This window comes from Curcuma longa, chromosome 10 (genome assembly GCF_044706935.1).
Source record: "Curcuma longa cultivar G26 ecotype Majalengka, Jawa Barat chromosome 10, ITB_CL_G26_1.1, whole genome shotgun sequence".
Lineage (NCBI taxonomy): Eukaryota > Viridiplantae > Streptophyta > Magnoliopsida > Zingiberales > Zingiberaceae > Curcuma > Curcuma longa.
Window position 1 is genome coordinate 1266339 of NC_133870.1, and position 20536 is coordinate 1286874.

At 35.4% G+C, this 20536-nt stretch overlaps 1 protein-coding gene across 5 annotated transcripts; it reads left to right on the forward strand.

The window, feature by feature from the left end:
* Nucleotides 1–721: 721 nt before the first annotated feature.
* On the forward strand, nt 722–19532 carry LOC141836700 (protein SUPPRESSOR OF PHYA-105 1-like). Of its 5 annotated transcripts, none has more exons than XM_074724212.1 (9): nt 722–831; nt 1739–3279; nt 3703–3860; nt 5088–5359; nt 5399–5937; nt 17923–18069; nt 18387–18704; nt 18853–18912; nt 19179–19532. In XM_074724212.1, exons 2-9 carry the CDS (start codon nt 1873–1875, stop codon nt 19368–19370), a joined length of 3093 nt encoding a protein of 1030 aa, XP_074580313.1. In that variant the 5' UTR covers nt 722–831; nt 1739–1872; the 3' UTR covers nt 19371–19532. The 5 variants fall into 5 exon arrangements, with proteins under 5 accessions (XP_074580313.1, XP_074580315.1, XP_074580316.1 ...); XM_074724214.1 differs by having other exon boundaries at nt 5088–5350; nt 5417–5937; XM_074724215.1 differs by having other exon boundaries at nt 5088–5350; nt 5426–5937.
* The last annotated feature ends 1004 nt before the right edge of the window (nt 19533–20536 follow it).

A 20536-nucleotide genomic window follows, 5' to 3' on the forward strand; every position in this document is an offset into this window, starting at 1 on the left:
AAGTTTAAGTTTCGAACTATGTAAATCATTTTGTGTTAGCACATACTTTTCTTATTTATATTTTTCCGCACTTTAACATATTTGTTTATTTGAGCCTGCAAAAAAACTTACAAAGGAAAAAATTTTAATCTTTAAAGTCAAACATTATTGCCATTCTAACTTCCTGATTCATCAAGGATCCATCCTAATACTAAGAATTTGAATCAAAGTGTATTTTGAGAACAGGTGTGCTCAATTTGAATTATGTTGAACGTTAGGCGATCAGCTTAATAAATTGCCAAATGGAAAATAAAAAATTGTGATGAAATGATTTAACAAAGCCAGGACATTTATTTTAAATTTCTTCACTATCCAATTCCAAGGTGGAGGTTATCAATTCAAAGATTGCGTTCCCGTCCACATAAGCTCATCTTCCGGTCATCCTTCAGCCACCTCCTCCGTGGATGATGCGGCCGCCTAAGCTGACCCCACAAAACCTCACTTATCTTATTTTAATATACAAAGCTCTTCTCGCATTAAACAATGCGCCGAAGCATTGGTCGCAAGCTTGTCCACGTAACGTCCTTCTTCTTCTTACTGCTATTCCAATAATATCTTCTCCCCACCCTTTCCTCCAACCTCTGCCTATCCATGAAACAATTGTTTTTTTTTTCTAGTGCAAATGTCCATGAGAATATATAGTCTTTAATACACTAATGAATTAGTGTTGACGCCGGGCGAGGTAGCTGCTGTCGATGGAAAAATGTTGAGATGCTGCTACGGAATAACTAATCAGTATTTTGTACTGGGATAGAGTCGAAAGCCTCGAGGACCCCGGAGTTTCCCTTCACGGTAAGCTCTTCAATGATCCTTATTTCCTCGTTTGGAATGTTCAATGTTTTTTATATTTTTTTGTTAGATGCATTTTTATCTCTACTTCGGCTCTTCTGGACAAATATATCTGTGTTGCGGCTGTTCATTAGTTGTTGTTGATGCAGATTTGACAGCCAGCTTGCAGCTTTTTTGCTATTACAAGAAAAGGGTTGGATTTTGCTTCTTTCTTAAGTTTGTGAAGGCTTAGATTTCCCTATTTTCTTCTCCATTTTACTGGCAACAATTTTTGATTTTGTTTGCTCATCAGCGATTTGACTTTTGTTTCTTTTTTTTTTAATTTTGCTAAGGTTTTAAGATTTATCCAATCTCTAGGTTCTGCGCCATCTCTATGATTTGCACAACTTATGGATCCAATGATCTGCATTATGCATGTGAACCAAGTGGATTTCCATACGCTGTGATGATACACATCGTTTGGAAATCTAACATATAAGAGCAGCTCAGTCAACGTGGGGAAGATTATATTTTAAGGAGTTTTACCAATAGGAGGTTTCCGAGTTGGAAATCAAATATATAGTTTCATATATATGATTTACTTGGTAACCTTGTTTTCCATGATTGTGCAATGTCTCCCTCGGTTTTGTCACAAGGACAACTTTTTAACCTTCGTCTCTCTTTTCTAATTATGCTTGCCTTGTCCAAGATACATATTCGCCAATACATGATATATTGTTAGATTACTACCTCAACTCCTTTTGCTATTCGCATAATTTTCATTTATTCTTTAGATTGGAAAGTAGTAGATGATTCACTATCTGTAGCTCGTTGATCTCAACCTGTGATATCTTGTATTCCTTATCTTTCTGTGATGAATGTATATTAAAGGCATATGAACATTTTATGATCTTGTTATGTTCTCTTTCAGGTCCTTGGACACCTAGCTGTGTGTATTAATTTTCTCTTGGCAGAGGAAAATTGCTTCTTATTTTGGATGAAGCTTTGGCACCTTTAGAGAGCCTGTTGGCTCAAGTCTTTTGATTCAGTAATAAATTGTGAACAATGGAGGCGATAACTGATATTAATGATACTGTGGGTGGTTTAGAAGTCGATCACCTAAAGTTCAAAGAGATGGAACATCTAGAGGAGCAAACCCAAAGTTACAATGTTATGGAAATATCTGCTCCAGCAACTATGCCAGCTATGACTTGGTCTGAAAACATTTCTTCTGTCTGCTATCCTGAGCTCAACTCAGAACTGTTTGTCAGTCAGAGTGCATACTTTGGTTCCAAACCACAATTTGAGCATGAAGCATTATATACAAAAGCTTCAAAAGATCCTGTCACAGAATTGACCCTGAGAAATTACAAGAGACCGTACCTGTCTGCCGATGATCAGACAGACAGTGACAAGGATTTGCAACTGAGGAAGGGCCTGGAAGAGGATACAGGAAAGATTGTTTTGAGGCCAAAATATTTGCTACATGAAGACATATTGAATGAAATGGACACTGGTATTCCGTTCCTGCACCAAACAAATACCCATAAGCTTTACTCAAGCAGTCAGTTTGATCAAAATCTTTCACAATTATGTGATTGTTCAACTCAAAGTGAGAAATATATTGCTTCAGGCAATGTAGATAAACACTGTACTAGTCCTTCACAAACTAATGGCTTGGATGACACTAGATCACAATTCTTAGTCATGAATGCCTTGAAACGAAAGTCTATTGAACTCAGTTGCCACGATGATAACAAATTTCACAAGTGTGCTTATAAAAATGGACAATTTACTCATTTTAAAGCTGATAGAGCATCTCCTTCAGCTACAATCAACAACAAGTTATCTGGGATTCCTACAAAGGGAATCAGCATAAGAAGTTTTCTTAAACCTAAAAACAAAGTAAGTGAAGTTGAAAAACTACACATCTTTAAGCTGATTGTGGATCTAGTCAGTAATTTGCATTCTCAAGGATTCATTCTAAAGCATTTACGGCCATCTCATTTTATTATTTTTCCTACAAAACAAGTTAAATACGTTGGTCCTCTTATTGATAAAGGTCAACAGGAATCATTATTTGGCAAAATAGAGTTGGATGGGGATTGTTTGGAAAACACTTGGAAGAGGAGAAGGAGCATGTTAGGAAAAAGAAATGCTGCTGAAGCTTCAACTAAGAAATTGATTTTTTCCAGACATTCTAGTGTCCTGAAAGAAGAACTAAGCAAAGATTTTGACAAACAATCATCCAATGTTGAAAGTTGCTGTGAAATTTGCGACATACTTCTAGTAAATGGTTCATGCATGCTCCAAACGTCTCCTGTAATCCTTGGGCTCTCTTCTAATGGCCATAATGCAATCTCTGAAGTTTTGAAGTTGGAGGAGAGGTGGTATGTTAGTCCTGAAGAATTAAATGAGGGTTTATATTCTTCTTCATCCAACATCTATAGTCTTGGGGTTCTTTTGTTTGAGGTAAGAATTCTTTCTAGAAAATCAAACATGCTATTCTTTATTTGTCAAATGACTTACTAGATTCAGTGAATGTAGAGTGCACCAGACTAGTGTTTATATGGTTGTAGAAAACTTGTTGAGCATGCTAAGATCATGCATGATGTCAACGCCAGTAAACCTTTACATCTTAACTAAGTTTTAACTATCAATTTTTGGCATATTTCTTGCACAATTTTTGATGTAGTAGAGGACATTCATGAGTTTTTATCCAAATATTTATGCATTTAGGGCGTGGACCTCTTCTCCTATGACATGTTTAAACTGCTTTTCAACACTAAATTTCTCAATAGTTACATCTATCCAAAATATGACAAGTGTAGACACTAAGACCGTCAACTTTTTGCTCTTCTCCTTAAGGTGCTAACCAATGCAATAATTTTCTAGCTCTTTTGTCATTTTGAATCTCGCGAAGTCCATTTTGCGGCAATGTTAAATCTACGCCATCGGATTCTTCCTCCAAATTTTCTATCAAAACAACCTAAGGAATCTGGAATATGCCTATGGATGCTCCATCCAGATCCTTCTTCACGGCCAAAAACAAGGTAATCTTGCATTTAATATTTTGTTTTGTATTTAGTTGCACGTTCCTAAATACTATTAAAGCAAGTGTAGTCTTTTTATTTGGAGGGCATTGCCCATTTTTAGGAGATGCCCTTCTTTGCTTTATTTGGGGATTTTGGGAATGATATGGCAAACTATTATGACTAGCAACATTGAAAAAAATAAAACATAATAGGATTGTGTTTAATCGACCTTGACCATGGATAATAAGGATCTGAATAATCTCAATAGTCTTGTCCCTAGCTAAGTGGTTTATAAAGATTTTTGGATGACCTGTGAGCCTTATGATATAAAATGGCCAAGGAACTAGCACGTTGGCAACATACGACACTCATAAAATGTCTATTGTTTTTTGTTTTTAAGGAAAATTTCAACTCTTCCATTCTTCATTAGTTCAATGTATATAAATAAAGTAAAGCAGTTGCATGACAAATTATATTTTATGGCTTTAGATTACAACTAATTAACATGAATTATTTTTTGGAAACTTTAATATTACACAATAACCAAAAATCATTTTGATGATTCTATATTCATTTGAAATGATAGGAAGCAATAACACACAGATTTCATGTCCTAATAATTGCTCTACAATTAGTCAGAATAATATGGGAAATTCGATCCAGAACATGTGTATTTTAACCTATTTTCTTGGAATTATAAGTGGGGAGTTTTAAAACATGTGTATTTTAATCTATTTTCTTGGAATTATAAGTGGGGAGTTTAAAATTCTTGAACTGTTCAATGCTCATAGGTTCAGGCCAGCTAATTGTTGAAATTCTCAAAATACAGTAAATTCTTATACAAAATCATCTTCCCATACCGATGACTTTGCCTCTTTTAAAAGGTCCTTCTATTGGTTCAATTATGATAAGCTCTTCTCGGACTTGGATATTTTTGTGGCACAAAAAGTTTTTTCCCATAATTCTTTGATTCATTATACATGAACAGTCTTCAGAGTAACATGCATGAATAACTAACTTGATGTCTTTAAAAAATTGTTTGGATGAATGTTATCGCACATTTATACATTCTCCAAATTTTACTTGAGCATTTTAATCACAAGTTTGGGGAGGATAGAGGAAGTCCTAAAATTTTTTTGCTTGAGTCAATAATTCCTACTTAAGAAACTTGTGCCAAGGGTGAAGATTTAAAATGTTATCAACTTTTTGTTACAATTAAGAGCTTTTTGTTTTTGTGGATGACAGGGATATTATGAACTGTGATGTATTTGGTAAAGATAGAGATTTGTCAACTACAGAACAATTATCTTCAACTATTGATTATGAACATTCGGAAGCAGATTTGTTGTTGCATTTTCTGTCTACATTAAGAAAACACAAAGAGTTGCAGATAGACAAGTTGATGGAAAACCTTAGTTCCATTGAAGAAGACATTAGAGACATAAAAAAGAGACACTTCTCAAATGAACATATGCCCAGAGATATACTCTTGCAGGAAACTTCTGCAGGTATGCCAGGTTTCTATGTTTGCAAAGAACCACTACCTAAGGATTTAGGATCTGAATTTTCTGTAGTTAATACAGATGCAAGGACATTAATGAATAACTTTGAAAGTATTGAAAGTGCATACTTTTCCATGAGATCCAAATCTTCAGAAATTGATATTAGCTCGGCACTACGTCAAGACATAAACATTCTAAAGGCCCCAAATGAGTTGTATACATTTGGAAATAACACAAAACTTTCTTATATGAAGGATGAATCCTCTGATCAACGAGGATTGTTCTTTGAAGGTTTATGCAAGTATGCTTGCTATAAAAAATTTGTAGTTCGTGGTAGTTTAAGAAATCCAGATATCCTCAACTCTGCAAATGTGATCTGCTCCTTGAGCTTCGACAAAAATGAAGAATATTTTGCTGCTGCTGGAGCATCAAAGAAAATCAAAGTGTTCGAGTTTGATGCCCTTCAAAATTACACTCTCGACATTAATTACCCAGTGCTAGAGATGTCAAGTAAATCCAAACTCAGCTGCGTTTGTTGGAACAAATACATCAGGAACTATTTAGCTTCAACAGATTATGATGGAGTGGTTCAGGTGAGTATTTCATGTGCTTTCTCCTTTATTTTACATTGTTGCTTCCGTTTTGCATAGCATCTCTAGGAAATACTTAATATTGGTCTTTGTAGCCAAGCTACAAGATCAATCCAATACAAGTTGAGATACTATAATTTTTTGAAACCCAATACAAGTTGGATCCAACTTTATCAACTAAGTATTTTTTGGGTATTCATTTTCTACATATTTCTTTAATTCTAACCACTAAAAATAATAGAATAGCATCCCTTTTCCTTTTTCTTTTACTCATATCCTGGTCCAACATTGCTAAAATTTTCTTAATGACCATTTATTATCAAATCAAGATATTCTAACTCTTGTGCGAATTTTTCTAGGATCATTTTTAAATCATATATTTGTGACTTCAAGATTTCAGTTTCTTTTTCAAGTTAATTAATTTCAAAATCATTCATTTTAAATCAAGCTATTTTGACCCCTTGACCCTTCATGAAGTTTGATTAACTTCTCTTGTAGTTCTTTTGTGCTTTTAAAAGTATCGAGTTTGTTCAATTATTCCAATAAGAGTCCATATTGAAGTGTGATTATAGCTTTGACATTTTCTTGTCCGTCCTTTTCTATTTTGTCACTCCATTTGTCGAAATCAATTGGATCTCCAAATTTATTGATAAAAGCCTCAGATCCTTTCTTGGTGACGATCAAATTATCGAACTCTATTATTAGAAAATATTCCATACAACTTTTCCAATAAGAAAATTTTACCTCATCTAAATATGGGATTGTGTGGTGTTGAATCCTTATTGCATTGCATATATAAGCTTTAAGTAGTCTCTGGTGGCGATTAATCCTTCAAGAGTGGTCGAGCTTTAACACCAAATATAGAGCGTTTTCTTCTCAAGTTCAAGGTTCTATAGGCGGTGAGGCCTTCTAGAGCAATCATATGTGATACCAAATATAGGATCATATGTAGCAAAAGGGGGAAGGGTGAGTAGCGAAGTTCTATAAAGAGACAAATAAAAACTAAATTAAAAATTAGTTGCATAGTGGAAATGTAAAAAGGAAGTAGGATAGACATTAATAAAGTAAGAAATTCTAATTTGATTCTTTTAGTATGGTTCAGAATCCTAAATTCCTTCTTATAGACTCAAAAGGTGACTCACCCCTTGAAGAACCACTATACTTTCTCTTTACTATAGGTGGAAACCTCAGACAAAAGCTTTTCCAATAAGATAAAAACAATAAAGCGAAGAAAAGTTTATCTAAAGAAAATAAAGCTTAAAGGTAAAGGCCTCAAGTCCAAACAAAATAAAAGACTATAAATTAAAGTAGAGACAATTAGAGAGCAATAGAGTAGTAGTAGCTTTCTTATTCTTGAACAAGATGTTAGTGCTGGAAGCACCACAATGAACCTAGAGTTCGGATGTATGACTAAGTGTAAAATTACTTTGTCTGTGAACTAATAATTCTGTATCAAGTGAAGCAGGTTACTTGATAAGTACGAAGTCCTAGTTGAGAACTAGATAATTGGCTAAGTCCTAGTGAAGCTAGGCAAGTGCAAAATCCTAGTTAGGAACCAGGCAGTTGATTAAGCCTTAGTTGGGAACCAAACAGAAAAGAGCTAATTGAGAATTAGGTAGAGTAAATCCAAGCAAAGTCAGCTGGGAGCTAAAGTTTTGGCAGAGCAAGTTCAAGGAAAGTCAGCTGGGAGCTATGACTTAGCAAATCACACTAGATTGTTCGACTGAGAGTTGAGCATCTAGCCAAGATAAGCACGAGTGAAGTTAAACTTTATATCATACTGATTACATGCATCAAGTTCAGAGAAGTAAAGTTCAATGGTTCCAAGTGATCGGGAGGGAGCTCGGGTGACTACTTGGAGATAATCTTCGACTGTTGGAGTTGAGGTGTACCAGACAACTGAAGCGAGGAGTGGGTGACTGCAGCGTCTAGTTGACCGTAGATGTAGGATCTTGTACGCGCTAGAAAGGGGGGGGTGAATAGCGCGTAGTCGCTTTTTCACTTTCGTTCGATATCTATTAAAAGCACTTGTAGCGGAATTAGAAATAAGATGCAGGGGACTCGCGGATTTTACTTGGTTCCTAACCCCCCAGGGTTAGTACATCCAAGGCCTAATTCGGGAGGCGCCCGTCCACTAGTGGTCTCCTTTCCGAACGACGTTCGGAGGCGGAGAAATCCGTCTTACAGTTCGTATAGACAAACAATAATAACAACAAATTAAAGAATAATGAACCAAACACTTAGCCGATCCAGAAGTCCTGAGCGCCGCGCTCTCCTCCTGGATCTTCCCCGGTTGTAAGCGATTGGCCTCTGTTGCGTTCGGTAGCAGCTCTTGTCGGAAAGAAGGACGTATGAATTGTGTTTCAAGCTGCTGGTCGAAGCCTTCTTTTATACTGGTCCTGAGTTGACTCAAATGCCTATCTGAATCGACTCCAACTGACGTGCCAGATAGAGTTTTATCGCTTCCGCCCGTTATCCTCTCTGAGTCGACTTCAGTTATCTCCTGAGTCGACTCCAGTCGTTGTGGCGTCAACTGTGATAACTTTTGACTCTGAATCAGCCTGAGTCGACTCAAAACGTTACCTGAGTCGACTCCAGGTCGAGTTAGCAGAAAATCAATGTACTGACTTTCAGATTTCGGCTGAATCAGCTGGAGTCGACTCAAGCCTTCATCTGAGTCGACTCAGCTGAGCTGACTTGGTTCAATTGCCTTGTTTTACTTTTCCTTTGCTCTTGCTTCCAGCTCCTGGTCCCTGCAAGACAAGCATACAAGCAAACAAGACAACCTAACCTTATCTGTGGGTCTAACTTCAGATTTCTATCGAAATCTTGGATTAGTCTAACCCACTCCATTCTGAAGAATTTACTTTTGTCAACCAAGTCCTCCTGACTTGTTGGACTTTTGCTTGGCTCTGTCCTCAGTTCCTAGGATTTGTGCTGCGGTTCGGTTCTCTCTAACCAACCTAGACTTCTGCTGCGACTCGGTCACCCAGACCAGCCCAGACTTCTGCTGTGACTCAGTCACCGAGACCAGCCCAGACTTCTCCTGCGACTCGGTCCTCCAGACCAGCCCAGACTTCACCTAGTTCTTCGACTCTGCCAAGACTTCCATCTGATCCTCCAAATAAGGACTTCCCCTGCCTAGTGTAACCGACTAGGTCTTCTTGCTAGTCGTCTGACTAGACTTCACTTACTTCCACACATGCAAACATCAGATCCTGTTTGGGTCAACCCTTGGTCAAACTGACCAGACTTAGGTGTATTGTCAAACATCGAAACTCTAGGCAAGATCTTAGTGCATCTTGCACCAACAGTAGATGCTTCTAGGAGACCAGTAGAGATGAGATCCAACGATTTGAGAAAGTAGGTCAAAAATGGAAATTGACCAAGCTGCAGGCGCCCTAGGGAATCCAATTGACCGGGATCGCAGATAATATTTACTATTGGATAAACATTGCAGTTACGCCAACAGTCTCTTAAGTGATCGGGGATGGTCCAGTCGATTAGCATCCGAAGAAGGCCTATAAAAGGAGCTATGAGGCAGAGCTTTCAAACGACTCATTATCAATCATTCTCAATGTGTCCGTGCTCACATTGAGTGCTTTTCGAGCGCTACGTCGGCAACACACTGTATCTTCGCTATTCATCTTCCATAAATGGCAACTCGAGCGTAACACTATTATTCTATTATTGTTATATATTCTTGTATTATTCTATGCTTTATATATTTTTAGATTCTTTTTAAAGTTTCTCTACTTTTAGAATCTTTCTAGAAAAGGTTAATCGAAATAAAAATCAATTTATTTATACTGTGTATCCTTATAATTGTTGCATTAATTATGTGTTAACCTAGAAAATATTTTTACTCTTAGAATATTTGGTTTAATTGTTTATTTTTATTCTGTTACATTACTCTGTCAATATTCTTAGAGTTCTTTTTCACTTTTTAAAGCTTGTAAAATTTGTAATACTATTCATCCTGCTTTAGCATTAAGTTCGATCCTACAAATTAGTATGAGAGTGGATTGAGCTGATAGTACGTTAGGAAAACCCGATCGAGTGGAATTAACTTAAAATAACTCACCTTATTCTAAATTAGTTAGACCAAGAAGTTGTATTAAAGCTAGTCAAGTTTAAAGTTCTCATTTTAATTTTGTCTAAGAAAGTGGTCGTTGCTCTGATATTCAAGAAGGCTCCTGTGCCTCGCCACAACTTGAAAGCTAAGTTAGAAACTTTGTATTTAACTAGCCTAAAGTAAAACCTGAATCTAACCTAGGATGAAGTTTGCATTTTAAGTCAGAATAAATCAATCTAAAGATCAAATCCTAATTCAACCAACTTTTCAACTCTAAATGGCCTTGCAAGAAGGTTACAACACAACCCAACCTCTTCTAATCAATGGCAACAACTTTACCTATTGGAAAGAAAAGATGAAATACTATCTCATAAATGAGATAGAAAATTGGATGATCATCAAGGTAGGGTTTGAACTATCAGATATCCAAATGGCGAGTTAGTCGAATTCAGTCATTGAATAAGTGACACCAACAAGAAAGTTCAAGCTAATGCTTAAGCTATAACTACACTCCAATGTGGTCTAACTCAGGAACAATTGAGTAAAGTAAGACTCTTTAATAGTACTAAGGAGTTGTGAGAACAACTCATTGAGCTTCATGAAGGCTCAGTTGACTCACGAACCGCCAAGAAGGACTTATTACTAAGTCAGCTTCAGAATATTCAAATGAGGACTGATGAGTCAACAAGTTAATTGTATAGCCGATTTAAGAAAATCCTAAATGACATTCATGCACTCAATGAACAAATCGATAATCGCGACTTGATTAAGTATGCCCTCAAAGCCTTCCTAATACAGCAAAAGGTGGAATCCGCCACCCTAGCGGCCCCATATGGTCGGACCCACGACCATTTTGTGAGGAGGTAAATTGGAAAGCTACAGTTAACCACTATGGGGGAGGGTATTGCCTTGGTTTCACCGAGATTCGACCCTTACTAATTGCAGCAAGTCTGCCCCGTAGTAATCAACTCAACCTCCGAAGGCCCTAAAAGCCTTCCCAAGAACAACCTTATGGACGTCAATGGTGGATGCCTACAAAGTTTCCAAAGACTTATTCATAATAAAATTAGATAATTTTTTTGTAATTTTGAATTTCATAAACATACTAATCTAGACCAAAAGGGAATAATCTTAATTGCTAAGAAACCTATGCTTAAGTCAAAATCTAAGGAAAAATTTAAATCTGAATCTGAATTCGAGTCCGGATCATCTACTAATGAAGATGACCTACCTTCAGAAGTCGTAAATCTAGTCAAACGGATGATCCGATAAAAAAAAATTCTAAGAAGTTTGTGAAAAAGAAAATCACATGAAAAGATCTAACCAATGTCCGATGTTTTGAATGCAACAAAAAGGAACATTTCAAAATAGATCATCCACTTCTAAAAGACAATGAAAAATAAAATCACAAAGATAAAAAGGAAAATAAAGATACTCAAGGCAACTTGGAATGAGTCTTCTTCAGAATTAGAGTCAGACTTAGATCAAGTTAACCTCCTAACATTATTTGCTATAGAAGAGAGATACAAGTCTGAATTTAATTTTGATCTTGAATCAACTTCAAAGTCTAGTCAAAGTAGTGGCTCAGATGAGTCAACCAGTGAGGAAACAAACCTAATCATTAAAAAATTTTACCTTACTGTATTATACTTGACTAGAACTTTAGCTAAGTACAAGTTACAAGTTAAAACTTTACTTAACGGAAAGACTATTTCTGACTCATCAAATAAAGTTGAAACTTCAACTAAAGTGTCAAAGCTTGAAGAAGAAAATTCCTACTTAAAGGACTAAGTCAGTGATCTAATGTCAACATTAAGCAAGTTTACATCTAGCTCCAAGTATTTGAGTATGATGTTTAGAACTAAATAAGTTGCTTATAAAAGAATTGGACTTTAATATAACTCAAATCAGAACCATATCTTTTACTTATCTTTAGTTAACCAAAATATTAAAAGTAAGATGACATGGGTCTCAAAAATCTGCCTAGTCAATCAAATAGGAAATCAATACTTTTGGGTATCTAAACAACATATTCACATAATTAACCCAAATGCTTGTCACGTTAACCCAAATGCTAAACTAAAATGTGTTAGACCTTTTAAGTAGGGGAGCTAAGTTTTAATTTTTAGTTTAGGATTAAGTTGAACCATGATTACATTTTTAAAATTAAAATAGTTTTGAAAACTAATATTTACTTTACTTTATTACAATTGGATTTAGCCTATGTATTCATCATAAACTGCATGTACATATAGATCTAGGCAGCCAACATCTCACAAAGCAACTAAGGAATTACTTGTTTGTGTTTGTGAAATATAGAAAATGTGTGAGGTGCATAGGATTAAAGTCTGGATTATAGATGCTTATGCCAGTGCATCAACATGAATCAGAGCTTAAAAACTTAAATATTGATTAAGTTAAAAATTCCTAGATTGACAGCAAATATTTCATAAATATGAAAATTGGAAACTCTTTGCTCAACTTGACCAACATGAAAGCTTTTGTCCTATGGATAGATAACTTGAGACTAAAGTTGGACTGATCAAAAGAAACTTCTTAAACTCTATTTTTATATGAACTTATGTTTGATAAATTTTTAATGATTTAACAAAAAGTCAAACATGTTGACCTCTCGGTTGCTTGGATCCACTTTAGGTGCCTGAATATATATTCAAACGAATCTGACTAGGGTAGTTAAAAAATCGGATCCCGATCGGCAGGGAGTCACCTAGTCGTTTGGACCTACACCGGTCAAAATAAATGGAAATTATTATTACAGTAAAATTAGGCACCTGCGTGACTGGGTGACCCATAATCGCCCATATAACCTCGACTAAGGCGCCTGAAATAAAATCATTATGGTTGATTGCACGCCTTGTGGTCGCCCAGAGGACCTTTATGTAGGCGATCGCGATCCCAGCCGCCGAAATCCAACTTAAAACTCTCAAATTTCCTCTAAAAAATCTGATTCACCTTCGAGTCTAGTTTCGACCATTATTTCAAAGTAAAAGTCACTTTTCATGACATCATGCCTAAGTAACAAATCTAAACTTAATCTTTTCAAAGTTTTTTTTTTATTTTTGAAAGATTAATGTTAAGAAATATTTATTTTGTTAGACGAAAACAAAGTATTACTGAGGCTAGTTCCTCCCAGTCTTCTTCTAATGACTTTAGGTTTCCTTAAGAGACCTTAGACTTAAATATGAACAACATACATACATTCTCATACCTCCTAAATACTTTAATAGACAATTTCTCTTAGAATATTGTGCAAACATCCTAGAAATCATAACCCACTATGGTATGTCTAAACTTATTTATTGTAGCCAAATGGTAAATCTTGATTTATGTGTTAAATTCTATAACAACTTAACTAGAATATACGACCTTATATATTCATCTAGAGCTGGTGGTATTGACATTGTTTTCACACCTAATCTAATTAAGGACCAACTTGAATTGCACTTTATCTTTCAAATTCTATTATTTTTCACTTGTCAATCAACCTTTTCTCTGATCCATTCCCCCATATTTCATTGAATCAAACTTACACGTATCTCATTGGTGGGCAACGAAATCCTACTGTGACTAACTTTTGCTCCAATGAACTCAGAATGACAGATTATGTCTTGAATAAAACTCTAGTATCATGTATTTTACCCCTTCACGAGATCAAGATGTAATATACAAACTTTTCACTCTTTTTTACTATATGCAGTAAGACGTAAATTGGACATTAACCTTATCTTCAGATCTATCATCTATCAGTCCCACACCATTACTAATCATCAAGTCCTTATGCTCTACTATCATATCTTGACTCTTATCTTGGCATCATTCAGGATTGATATTTACCAAGGGAATATTCAACTCTTATTCAATTTTGATAGAATAGGACTTAGAAACTTCACTATAGATTAAATGATCCTTAGAGAAAACACCTTAGTCTGGAAGGATGGGAGACAGACTCCTCAATCTCTAGAGGTTCAGACTCCAGCTGAGCTCGACATTGACATAACAATATCTCTAACACCTTTGACTCTAGAGGAGCGAGTGATTCGACTCAAGGAGAAGGTCACCTGTATGTTTCAGTGTTTGGAGGACCAAATGTATGAGATCATAGACTTGTTACGTGCTTTGCATATATGCAAGCAACATCCCGCTAATCTATCTTAGTTTTCTTTTTGTTATGAACTTGTAACAGATGATGTGAATGTTTTCCTTTTTGACTTATAGTTGACTTATGCTTATTTAACTTTCAGTTCCTGCTTAGCTTTCTTTAGTCTGTTATACATGTTTACTTTTCTGATTGAGTTCATTCTTAAGCCTTTTCAAGAGCATTCTCTTTAACTCAATTTTTGATGTATGAAAAGTTAATAAGAGTTAAAATTTATACTATCTTAATATTTTTCCATTAAAAAAGTCATTTCTCAAAGAAACCTCTAATTAAGGGAGAGAAAGCACTGACTAAGGGGGAGAAAGTAAGATTATCATACATTTTGTTCTTATTATGCTTTCTTAAAACTTTTTCAACTGCTATGGTGAAACTAACTTTAACTTAGATTTCATATGATTAAAAAGGGAGAAATCATTAGTGCTAAAAGCACCACAGTGAACTCAGAGTTTTGATGTATGACTAAGCATAAAATTAGTTTGTTTGTGAACTAATGATTCTGTGTTAAGTGAAGTAGGTTACTTGACAAGTACGAAGTTCTAGTTGGGAACTAGACAATTAGTTAAGTCCTTAGGCAAGTACAAAGTCCTAATTGGAAACCAGACAGTTGATTAAGCCTTGGTTGGGAACCAAGCAGAAAAGACCTAATTGGAAACTAGGTAGCGCAAGTCCAAGCAGAATTAGCTGAGAGCTAAAGTCTTGGCTGATTAACCCTAAATAGAGTCAGTTGAGAGCTGAAGTTTTGAAAGAGTAAATCCAATTGGAGGTAGTTGGGAGCTATAGCTTGGCAAATTACATTAGATGGTTCAGCTAGGAGCTAAGCATCTAGCCAAGGTATGCATGAGTGAAGTTAAACTTTATATCATACTGATTACGCATATCAAGTATATAGAAGTAATGTCCAACGGTTCCAAGCGATTGGGAGGGAGTCCAGTCGACTAGTTGGAGATAACATTCGAACGTTGGAGTTGAGGTGTACTAGATAACTAGAGCGAGGAGCGGGCAACCATAGCGTCCAAGTGATCGGTAGGAATGAGATCGAGCGATTCAAGAAAGCAGGTCAAAGATGAAAATTGACCTAACTCTAGGTGATCGGGGGAAGTCCAAGGATCGCGGATAATATTTACTATTAAATAAACATTGCACTCAAGTCAACAGTCTCCCAAGCGATTGGGGATGGTCCAATCTACCGAGAGGTGTCATGCCAGCATTCGAAGAAAGATTATAAAAGGAGCTAGAGGCAAGCTCTCAAGCAACTTATTATCAATCATTTTCAACGTGCTCGTGCTCGTGCTCATATTCAGTGTTCTTTGGACGCTACATCAGCAACACGCTCCAACATCGTTCTTCATCTTCCAAAAATGAAAACTCGAGCATAAGACTATTATTCTATTGTTGTCGTACATTCTTATATCATTGTGTGTTTTATTTTTAGATTCTTTTTAAGGTTTCTCCGCCTCTAGAATCTTTCTAGAAAAGAGTTAATCGAAATAAGAATCAATTCATTTATGTTGTGCATCCTTATAATTGTTGCATGCTTTATGTGTTAACCTAGAAAATATTATTGCTCTTAAAATACTTAATTTAATAACTTATCTTTATTCCGCTGTATTATTCTGTCAATATTCGTAGAGTTATTTTATCCTTTAAAGCTCATAAAATTTATAATACTATTTACCTCTCTCTAGCATTGAGTTTGATCCTACACAAGATCCCTTTGCTCTTCTTTTTACTCTTCAAAATGTACTTGCATAAGCTTTAACCAACTATTATATTTAATTATAGTCTACTCAAATTATTACTTGTCGATTGAAATATTCATCACAGAAGCCTTGTTTGTCAATTGTTTGTCTTAGCTGACTCAAATCCATTTCAATTGACTCAACACTTAACAACCAACTCAACTAGATTAGGTTGCAGGCTTATCATTTGGGTGATCACGATTCCAATTGACTAAAAAATATATTACTCAAATCTTTCTCAACTAAACTGGATAAAATTCACTTGAACAATTTATTTTTTAAATTCTTATTATATTTTAGTTGACTGCCTAGTCAACAAAAACGAAACAAAGAGCAAGCTATTTTTAGTAGTTAATTGTTTAGACTCAACTCAAGTTGAAACAAAGTGCTATAATTTGTGATCAAAATGACTTTATTCAACTCGACTATTCAAATAACTAAACCTTTGGTTGACTAAATCTGCTCATCAACATCAATTACAAGAAACATCCTATACTTTTTATCAAAATTACATATTTTCTTGTAATCTCTCACAACTCATATGTCAAGAGTAGTTGTCTTTAGATCTTCTTTCTAGCCTTCAAGACTTCTTTTGTTTGTCAGGTACCCGATCAACCTTTACCTACCATGGCTTCTCTTCTACCAACTCCTATTGAACATTTTTATCTATCAACTCCTATTGAACTTCCTTATTTGATAGCACCTAATGCATTTCTATATCTGTAAACTATTTAGTCAATCTCGACTTACATGAACTTCTCCACAACTCACTTGCCAAAATTTCTACACTTATATACTTGACAAAGCTCATTAACAAACACAAGATTAATCTAACTTAAATTATTTGTCAAACACATTAAAATCATTGGTCAAACTTGATCACTCAAGGCATGATTGCACAAACAAGATATATAGATGGAGACTTTTCCATGGTCAATTTTCTCCTTTGTAACCTTTGAATCAAGGATTTGAGTTAGAAACATTCTCTAATGATCCTTGTAAGGATAAAGTTGCATCCATTTGTCCAGTACCTCATTACCCCTCTTTCAGCTCGATTCCATTGGTCTAGAACCTCATGTACTCTTCTTTCAGCTCAAACATTTCCTTCTTTCCCCATGTAGCTACTAAGTTATAGGTTCATATATTTCCTTCTTTGAGCTAAATGATTATGTTGACATTCTGGGTTCCACTATCTTTCCTAACATTTTCTTGTGTCAATTTGTTCCCTTAGATGTATGTTGAATCAAACATTAAGTTTAAGGTAATTTATCTGTATCCTCAAACTTGTTCCTTCATGTCATATCTGACCATACTAATTATCATTTTTAACTTAAATTAATCTAAAAGATCCATGTAGCTGAAGAATTTTGTAGATCATGGATTCATTTCCAATATTCTGCAATCGAAGGATATTCTTCTTGGAAGTTGCATAGTTAAGCTACAATTTCTATTCAAAATCATATTGTAGATTTCAGTATTTCCCAACACAACAAAGTTTTTTCCCCAGTATTATGTCCCAATGTAACTTAAATACCTTACCCGCCTTTTTCTTCCATCCTGCCCGAGCCACCTTTTGAACTGGTGCCCAAGCTGATTAATTGAAATGAAAAACACCCCATAAACTGCATCTCCATAAAAGATGTTCCTAGTAAAAAATGATCAGAAGACCATTCTTCAAGCCAAAGCTCTCTCTGATGGTTTTTCTGATCCCTCACTGCAAGTAACACTCTTTCGAGGGGTTTTTTTTACTGGTTTGGGAGGGATCCTAGACTGGTCCATTGGGTGACTCGGTCAGGTGGGAGAAAAACAGTTGTAAATCAAGTATTTCAGGTAGGCTGGTGCGCAATTTAGGCAAACTAAACTTGGTGCCCTAATTTGAAACTACCAAAACCCAAGTGCATCCATCGGAAAATTTGCCTAACATTACTATTCTCATTAGGGTATGTATCATTTGCTCAAGTAAAAATTTGCAAGATAATTTAATTCCTCATGTGCAGTTATGGGATGCTAGCACTGGTCAAGGATTTCATCAGTACACGGACCACCAAAAACGAGCCTGGTCTGTTGACTTCTCTTCGGAAGCTCCAACTAAGTTGGCAAGTGGAAGTGATGATTGCTCTGTGAAACTTTGGAGCATACATGAAGTGCGAGCTCTCTATCAAATTCATATATCTGTATCTTTTGCATTACCTTATTTGGATTGTGAATTTTCATTGGGCTAAATCATCCAGAATGCTTTCAGCGTGAATTGAAATTGAGTATTTACTCTGGAAGATTATTTATTTCTACAACTCCATAAGGGTGCTAGACATCAACTGCACTTTTATAATATGCATCTTTACATCACATTTACAATGCTTCAGCTCAATGCTCTTGTTAAACTAAAGTCTACAATCAGAATCTTAAAATTTTCTCTATTCTTTGAAGAGAAAATTGAAGTAAATATATTCTATGCTTGCAGAAGGAATGCATCAAAACAATCAAGAGTGTTGCAAACGTGTGCTGTGTACAGTTCTCGCCGTATTCATCTAATCTACTGGCCTTTGGATCTGCTGATCACAGAATTTACTGTTATGATCTTCGTAATACCAGGATTCCCTGGTGTACTTTAGCTGGACATAGAAGGACCGTGAGCTACATAAAATTTGTGAATTCTGATACAATTGTGTCTGCATCTACTGATAACACCTTAAAGCTTTGGAATCTCAAGAAGACTGTTGCAGCAGGATTATCCACAAATGGCTGCACTTTGAGCATGACTGGCCACAGTAACGAGAAGGTTTGAAATTTTCTTTTTGAGTTTCAGTTAACCAAATATTAGTTAAATTTTCTGTTACTTTGCTGTTTCTCAACATAATTAATTGGGTTCTCCAGATTTCCTTTAGCGTAATAATTTGGTCATGATGTATGGCTCTTTTCAAATGCAGAATTTTGTAGGCTTATCTGTTTGCGACGGATACATCGTATGCGGTTCTGAAACAAATGAAGTGAGTATCCACATTCTTCGGTTTTGCTAACCTTAAGTACAGTATGTTTCTATATTTACGTACTTCGTATCTACCCCTTAAACTTTTATCCCTGCTAAAGATGAACTAGAGCATCGCCCACATAGATCTTTTTTCTGTCTCCGTTGCAAATTCATCCAAAAATGCAATACTTTTTTAGCAGATGTCGAAGTCACTTATGTATTTCAAGCTGTATTTTGTCTTGGAGGATTTTTCTAATGATCTTGTAACTTAATTTGTTGTGTTAGGTGTATGCTTATCATAACAAATTTCCTATGCCCATAACCTCCTACAAGTTTGGGAACTTGGATCCTATTACTGGCCATGAGATTGACAGCGACAGTGCACATTTTGTTTCGAGCGTTTGCTGGAGAAGAACATCAAATATGGTTCTCGCTGCAAACTCTAGTGGCTGCATAAGACTATTGCAAATGGTCTAAGAGAAAATAAACTCGGAGAAGATGCATTGCTGAGTTATCTCTTTTAGTTGCTGTACAATTGGATCGGCCAAATTGCTGAATCATGGTGTACAATAGTCTTTAGAAATGCTCCGACTCAACTAAACTTTAAAAATAAAATCAATCAAACAGTGCGAGGAAGAATACTCACTTGTTTTAAAGAACTTGACCACTAAGAAATAAATTGATTAAGACTTGACAAAATATAAAACCCTACTAAATTTGAAAAGTAATGAAAATACATAAAAATCAAATCGAATTGAACAGATATCTGCCAATGGAAAGAAATTAAATTTTTGACACCTAAAAGGACGATAACTATCAAATATTCAATACAATTTAAAATAAAAAATTTATTTTCTAATTTGCTAATTCTCTCTCCTTGAAGGAAACTTAACTCTAGATGGGTTGTAAGAAACTTTGATTGATCGTCCATCCAATGTGTGTAGGACAATAATAGCATCGCCTTGAGTATTGTCATATAAGAGGTGGAAAAATATGGTACAATAACACTTTACAATAAGATGTTAGAGGCTTAGGCTAAGAGTACAAGAGAAAGACTCTAAATATTATACAATCAATATTTTTTGCTAGCCTTTAAATGTTCCTCTTGATCCTTTTTTATAGACTTTAAATTCTTTTAAGCTTCACTTACTATTCTATCGTTGATCAGTTGATGAGATTGACCATCACTTAACTATTATCTTGATTGCTTTAGCCAACAGTCTACCAAATATAGGATCTTTAGAGAAGGTAGATGGGTGAATAGACTCATTCGCAATTCTTTATTGTTTTGTTCATCTACAATTGATTTAGCACAATGGAATAAAAATAAAACTCAAGAACACAGGCATACACAACACGTTCATTTAAGTGGTTTGATTGTCCTCACTAGGACCTGTACTCCATGACTATTTTTTGTGATTGGTAAACTTGCTTGTATGCTTATTTCATTTTCATTGTGCTAATTGTTTGTAACCTTGCTAACATGATAGAAAGAGTACTTTAGAATCACATTTACATGTGTACGATCGCTATTCACCCCCACTAATTTGATCATTTTATCATCAACAAGTGGTATTAGAGTGAGGTGCTCTACATTGGACTAACTGCATTTTAAAGATGGATAGAGTATCATGTGATCCTCC

Excerpts from the sequence above, each read along its gene's own strand:
- LOC141836700 (XM_074724211.1), top strand. The coding sequence starts at position 1,873 with ATGGAGGCGATAACTGATATTAATGATACTGTGGGTGGTTTAGAAGTC. Across the intron at positions 5,938-17,922 it reads ATTATGATGGAGTGGTTCAG|TTATGGGATGCTAGCACTGG; the intron begins GTGAGTATTTCA and ends CCTCATGTGCAG. Across the intron at positions 18,913-19,178 it reads GCGGTTCTGAAACAAATGAA|GTGTATGCTTATCATAACAA; the intron begins GTGAGTATCCAC and ends TTGTTGTGTTAG.